Source organism: Macaca mulatta, chromosome 1 (assembly GCF_049350105.2).
Source record: "Macaca mulatta isolate MMU2019108-1 chromosome 1, T2T-MMU8v2.0, whole genome shotgun sequence".
Lineage (NCBI taxonomy): Eukaryota > Metazoa > Chordata > Mammalia > Primates > Cercopithecidae > Macaca > Macaca mulatta.
The window spans coordinates 231,781,361-231,788,481 of record NC_133406.1 but is presented as its reverse complement, the minus strand read 5'-3'; the positions used below and the strand labels follow the sequence as shown (position 1 = coordinate 231,788,481).

The window sequence follows — 7,121 nt, the reverse complement described above, 5'->3', positions numbered from 1 at the left end:
TCTGGACACGAGAAATTTGAAATCAGGGTGCTGGCAGGACCAAGCTGCCCTCAAAGATGCTGGGGGCTTCCCTTGTCTCTTCCAGCTTCTAGTGGTCACGGGCATTCCTTGGCTTGTGGCTGCATCACTCCAGTCTCTGCTGCCATCCTCACGTGGTCTTCCCCCTTTTCTCTGTGCCTTTGTCCATCTGCTTTCCTCTTATAAGGTCATTTGTCATTGGACTTAGGGTCCTTTTGGATAATCCAGAACTTCATCTCAAAATTCTTTACTTGATTACATCTGCAAAGATCCTTTTCTTTGTTTTTTCCTTCCTTCCTTCCTTCCTTCCTTCCTTCCTTCCTTCCTTCCTTCCTTCCTTCTTTCCTTCCTTCTTTGCCCTTCCCTTTCCCTCCCTCCCGTCTTTCTTCCTTGCCTTTCCCTTTATCTCTTTCTTTCTTTTCTCTTTCTTTCTTTCTTTCTTTCTTTCTTTCTTTCTTTCTTTCTTTCTTTCCTTCTCTTTCTTTCTTTCTTTCCCTCCCTCCTTCCCTCCCTCCCTTCCTTCCTTCCCTCCTCCTGCTTTCTCAGTTTTTCTTTTTTTTTCTTTCTTTCAAGATGTGGTCTCCCTCTGTTGCCCAGGCTAGAGGACAGTGACACAATCGTATCTCACTGCATCCTCAACCTCTCAACCTCCCAGGCTCAAGTGAGCCTCCCAAATCAGCCTCCCAGGTGACTGGGACTACAGGCACGCTCCACCACACCCAGCTAATTAAACCAGTTTTTTTTTTCCTTTTTCTTTTTTTTTTTTTTTTAATAGAGACAGGGTTTCACTTTATTGCCCAGGCTGGTCTGGAACTCCTGAGCTCAAGTGATTTGCCCTCCTTGACCTCCCAAAAGCTGGGAGTACAGGCATGAGCCACCCCACCCAGCCCCCTTTTTCCAAATAAGGTCACATGCACAGGTTCTGGGGGGACACTCTTTTGGGGTGGCCCCTCTTCTACCCTATACAGTTGGTGAGGATGAGTTCTTCTCGGAGGAATTCCAGTTAGTGTATTCTGAAGGAGTCATTTTGCAACCTCAATGAAATAATGGACCCAGAAAATGATCATGATTGGTTTCCAACACTGTTAGATGGGAGATTGATGGGATCTTTACACTATATTGCATTCTGTTCTATCCTATCCTATCCTATCCTATCCTATCCTATCCTATCCTATCCTATCCTATCCTATCCTACTCTATTCTATTTTATGGATCAGGGACAACCTTTGGAAACACTGAGCAGCGTTAACATCACTGAACACAAAATACGAGTACACCCTGTGCTTCTGGAAACTCAGGCCACAGAAGAATGTGTAATTTGCCATGAAGCAGTAAGCTCCATGAGGAAGACGGGATTTTTGTTTTCTTTTTCACAATAAACTCCAACACTCTGAGAAGACTATCTGGTACGTACGATGCTCAGTGAAAATGTGCTGAATGAATGAATTAGCATTCATATGAAGAAATGCTAAAAATCAAAAAGAAAACAATTAACAACCCAAGAGAAAAATAATAAGGAGCAGGGAATGGACAATTTACAGGAGGAGAAATAGGAATGACCAATAGTAATTAAGGCAGTGAAAATGAAAACCACAACGAGATACCATTTCACAACCTGGGATTGGCAAAAACTTTAAGGTCTGATGCTACCAAGTGCAACTGAGGATGTGAAAAATGAAGCAATCTTCATCCAGTGCTGGGAGTGTGAACAGGTACAACCAACCACTCTGAAAGCAGTTTGGCAAGACCTCATGAAGTTCAATGGGGCATCTCCTAAGACCCAGAGATTCCACTCCTAGGTATTTACTTTACAGAGACTTGCATGAATGCATAAGAAACAAATATGCTCATCGCAGCATTACTTGTAATGGAATAATACAGGAAACAACCTAAAAGTTTGTCAATAGGTGAATGTAAAATAATGATGTTTTAGAGATCATATTATGCAGCGGTAAAGACAAATGAACTAGAAAATGAAAATTAGAAATATTAGCATGAAGCCGGGCACAGTGACTCAAGCCTGTAATCCCAGCACCAAAGTGGGAGGCTGAGGCGGGTGGATCACGAAGTCAAAAGATCAAGACCATCCTGGCCAACATGGTGAAACCCCGTCTCTACTAAAAATACAAAAATTAGCTGGGCGTGATGGCGCATGCCTGTAGTCCCAGCTACTCGGGAGCCTGAGGCAGGAGAATGACCTGAACCTGGGAGGTGGAGGTTGCAGTGAGCCAAGATCGTGCCACTGCACTCCAGCCTGGCGACAGTGCAAGACTCCATCTCAAAAAATAAAAAAAGAAAAGGAAAGAAATATGAGCATGATAGAAATTTACAAACATGGCCGGGCATCGTAGCTCATGCTTGTAATCCTAGTACTTTGGGAGGCCAAGCTGGGCCGATCTCTTGAGCTCATGAGTTCGATATCAACATGGAGAAACCCTGCCTCTACAAAAAATACAAAAATTAGCTAGGCGTGGTGGAGTACGCCTGTAGTCCCAGCTACTCAGGAGGCTGAGGTGGGAATACAGCTTGAGCTGGGAGGCAGAGGTTGCTGTGAGCCAAAATCGCACCACTGCACTCCAACCTGGGCGATAAAGCCAGACCTTGCCTTGGAAAACAAAACAAGAAAACAAAAAACAAAAAAAGAAAGTTACAAACATGTTGAGCAACAAAAGCAAGTCCAGGAAAAGTAGCATAGCATTTATAAAAAGTTGAATAAAAAAAAATGATGTACATACACAGGTGCCAAATCACAATGTTTCAGTCAATGATGGATAGTGTAGTCGACGGCGGTCCCATAAGATGATAACACTGTATTTTCACTGTGCCTTTTCCATGTTTAGATATGTTTAGATATAGGAATACTTAACATTGTGTTACAGCCGCTTACAGTCTTCAGTAGAGTGACATGCTGTGAAGCTTTGTAACCCAGGAGCAGTAGGCTACACCACAGAGCCTAGTGTGGGGAGGCTATGCCATCTGGGTTTGTGCAAGTACACACTACAGTGTTCACACAGTGACTCATGACACGTTTCTTAGCACATATCCCTATTGTTTACTGACACATGACTGTATAATGTCAAGGAGACACAACACATAGTGAAGGTAATTAATAAGAAAAATGCCAGGCAGGGGGAAGTGACTCACGCCTGTAATCCCAGCACTTTGGGAGGCCAAGGTGGGAGGATCACTTGAGCCCAGGAGTTCAAGACCAGCCTGGGCAACATGGTGAGACTCTGTACAAAAAAATACAAAAATTAGCTGGGTGTGCTGGCAGGCACCTGTAGTCCCAGCTACTTGGGAGGCTGAGGGAGGAGAATCACCTGAGCCTGGAAGGCTGAGGCTGCAGTGAGTGTAGTGAGATCACACTTGGGCTACAGAGTGAGATCCAGTCTCCAAAAAGGAAAGAAAGAAAGAGAGGGAGGGAGGGAGGGGCAGAGAGAGAGAGAGAAGGAAGGAAGGAAGGAAGGAAGGAAGGAAGGAAGGAAGGAAGGAAGGAAGGAAGGAAGGAAGGAAAGAGAGAGAGAGAGAGAAAGAAAGAAAGAAAAAAGAAAGAAAGAAAGAGAAAGAAAGAAAAGAAAAGAAGAAAGGAAAGAAAGAGAAATAAAGGAAGGAAGAAGAAAGAAAGAGATAAAGCAAGCAAGCAAAGAAAGACACGAAATTAAGTGTCATATTACTATTTATCCCTTCAAAATAAAAATCTGATTACATCATTTTCCTACTTCAAAACTTCCGGTGTTTCCCATTACACTTTTTTAAAAAAAATTAATCTTTTATTCAATGTTATAATATAGGTAGTATTAAAAAGTGTGCTATAATTTCTCTCTCTCTTTTTTTTTTGAGACTGAGTCTCACTCTATTGCCCAGGCTGGAGTGCAGCAGCGTGATCTCGGCCCACTGCAACTTCCACCTCCCAGGTTCAAGCAGTTCTTGTGTGTCAGCCTCCCGAGTGGCTGGGATTACAGGCATGCACCACCATGCCTGGCTAATTTTTGTATTTTTAGTAGAGACAGGGTTTCACCATGTTGGTCAGGCTGGTCTTGAACTCCTGACCTCAGATGATCCACCCACCTCGGCCTCCCAAAGTGCTGGGATTAGAGGCGTGAGCCACCACCCTTGGCCCTCATTACACTTTGAATGAATTCTGAAGCCCTAGCTGTGGTCTGCCTCATTGGCCCTGGCCGCTTTCTGGGCATCCTCTGTTTCTGCCCTCCCTTTTCTCACTGAGCTCTGGCTGCAGCGTTCCTCAGAGACACCACGTGTGCTCTGGCCACAGGGCCTTTGCACATGCCATTCTCTGCACTGAACACAGGGCACTGATCTCTCCTCCTTCTTGCTGTGTCCTTCACCCACCTCACAAAGGCCACCCGACCATCTTCTGTTTTACCCCAGGGATGACAATGAGCTCGAGAGGATAGCCTCTTTACTCTTGTGCCCTGAGCTGTGAGCCCAGAGCTGAGCCAACTACTCCCATTATGCTCCTGTTCAGGGACGGCTCGCCTATGGAAGTGGCTGCACCATGGCTCTAGAAAGAGTGTGTCCAGTAGGAGGGAAGGGCTGCCCTCTGGGTGGAATCATGGTGGTCTCCAGAAATCTCCTCCACTGGATTCCTGGGCTGGAGGAGCCACGTGCTCCCTGCAGCCACCTAGGGCCACCGGGAGATTCTGGTCTGAGGCAGGAGTGCAGCTGCAAATGCAGAAAGCGAGGCTGGGTGTCTGGGATGAGGCAGGCGGGAACTGGGCTCGGCACCAAGCTAGCTCTTGGGATGTTTTATTTACCAGGGTCACTCACATTTATGTTGTGCTTCAAAAGTTCCTGAAAGTTCTTGGGCATGGTGGCTCATGCCTGTAATCCCAGCACTTCAGGAGGCCAAGACAGGAGAATTGCTTGAGCCCCGGAGTTCAAGACCACCTTGGGCAACATAATGAGATCTTGTCTCTACGATAATGAAAATAAAAATAATTTAAATAAACATTCCCGAAAATTCCCATGGATCAGCAACGCCATGAGTGGGGATCTCTGATCGCCAAGTTACAGGTAGAGAAACTGGGGCCCAGCTTTCATTAGCAACAGAGCCAGGATTTGAACTCAGGTCTCAGACTCTAAGCCGGTCATCTTTCCACCATTCTATGAGTCCTCCCTTTGCGTTGAAGGAGGAGGACCCAGGCAATACTCCCATATGACTAATGGATCCAGAAAAACCATTACTTTCAGCACTTACAAAAATAACTTTGAGGACAAAAAGCTTGGGTTTCTGAAGCACCCTCAGCCCTGAGCAATCCTAGCACTTTAGGAGCACCGAGCAAGCTGTCATTTTCCCTGCACTTCTCGAAGACCTGGAAGCACAATTGTTCCAACGGTGACAGTTTACAGGGTGTTCACCGGCACTCAGTGTGGTTCTCATGGAGGAATGGCGGGTCTGACGCTTAGCCTGGGAGAGTCTGCTTTCTGGAAAGGCAAATATGAGCCAGGAAGCTGCTGGTTGGACTGAATCATGCAATGTGAATTTCCTGGGGCCAGGCACGGTGGCTCACACTCATAATCCCAGTACTTTGGGAGGCTGAGGCAGTACGACTGCTTGAGCCCAGGAGTTTGAGACCAGTCTGGGCAACATAGCAAGACCCTGTCTCTATAAAAAATAAACAATTAGCTGGGCATGGTGCTGCACACCTGTGGTCCCAGCTACTCTGGAGGCTGGGGTGGAAGGATCACTTGAGCACTGGAGGCGGAGGTTGCAGTGAGCTGAGACTGTACCACTGCACTCCAGCCTGGGTGACAGAGCGAGACCCTGCCACAAACAGACAGACAAACAAACAAACAAACAAACAGTTTCCTGAGGCGCTACTGTGGCAGACACCCCTCCTGCAGGTCAGGGTTGGGCAGGAGGCAGGTGGTCCCTGTTACTGCCGTGTGAGTGCCTCCAGGTGTGCATTCTGGGAGTGGGTCCCACCTGGGGCAGCAAGGAGGGGGAGTCTAGGGGAACAGCAGGTATTTCCCAGATGCGGAGGCTCAAGCAGGATGAGAGAGAGGTGGGGAGGCCAGGGCAGGTGGAGCAACAGGAAGTGAACAAGGGCTTTTTTTTTTTTTTTTTTTTTTTTTGAGATAGGATCTCACTCTGTCTCCCTCACTGGAGTACAATGGTATGATCACAGCTCACTGCTGCCTCAGCCTCCTGTGCTCCAGCAATCCTCCTGCCTCAGCCTCCCGAGCAGCTGGGACCACAGGTGCACACCACCACGCCTGGCTAATTTTTGTATTTTTCATAAAGACAGGATCTTGCTATATTGCCCAAGCTGGTCTGGAACTCCTGGGCTCAAGGAATCCTTCCCACCTCGGCCTCACAAAGTGCTGGGATTATAGGTGTGAGCCACCATGCCTGGCCCTGAATTTAGTTTAAAAACTAAAACTAAGGGACCGGGCATGGTGGGTCACTCCTGTAACCACAGCACTTTGGGAGGCTGAGGTGGGAGGATCACCTAAGTTCAGGAGTTTGAGACCAGACTGGCCAACATGGTGAAGCCCCATCGCCTCTAAAATTACAAAAATCAGCTGGGCGTGGTAGCGCGTGCCTGTAATCCCAGCTAATCGCGAGGCTGAGGCAGGAGAATTGCTTGAACCCGGGAGGTGGAGGCCGCAGTAAGCCAAGATCGCGCCACTGTACTCCAGCCTGGGCGACAGAGAGAGACTCTGACTCAAAAAACAAAAAACAAAAAACTAAAACTAAAAGCAAACCCAAGAAGAAACAGAAGGCCTTCCAGTGCTATTACTTTTGGGCAAACGTTCACTTTAGAAACTACATTGCTGAGGCCAATTTTGTTTTCTACAAACCTCCTAGAAGCTGGAGGGCTCGCGTGGGCCCCCAGCCACAACGGGGCATCCTCTCCTAGGGACAGCAGAAAGAATCGTGTTCTTTAAACAGCCACAAAACCACGTTGTCAGTGGGAAGGAAGTCACTGAGCAACGGCTTCTGGGGGGCAGAAGCTGGGCAGACCCTAGCGGGACCTGGGATCTTGATGCTCCAGTATTGGTTCCTGCAAATTCATGTTGCTCAATAAACGTTTTGAGAAACAAAACATCCCTTAGAAACAGCCGTTAGCTGTTCCATG

The 7,121-nt window shown here is 47.2% G+C and overlaps 1 protein-coding gene across 5 annotated transcripts in view; it reads right to left on the bottom strand.

Annotated features, from left to right (window-relative positions):
• SLC2A7 (solute carrier family 2 member 7) overlaps positions 1-7,121 on the bottom strand; it is a 47,689-nt gene continuing 40,568 nt past the window's right edge. The window contains exon 12 of one of the 5 annotated variants that reach the window (XM_077975749.1): positions 1-230. In XM_077975749.1, coding sequence (XP_077831875.1) covers positions 149-230 — 82 coding nt within the window. In that variant the 3' untranslated portion in view covers positions 1-148. Of the gene's footprint in view, positions 280-699; positions 1,487-4,785; positions 4,954-7,121 lie in introns of those variants that run through there. The other 4 variants (XM_077975698.1, XM_077975708.1, XM_077975728.1 and 1 more) reach the window with 4 other exon arrangements.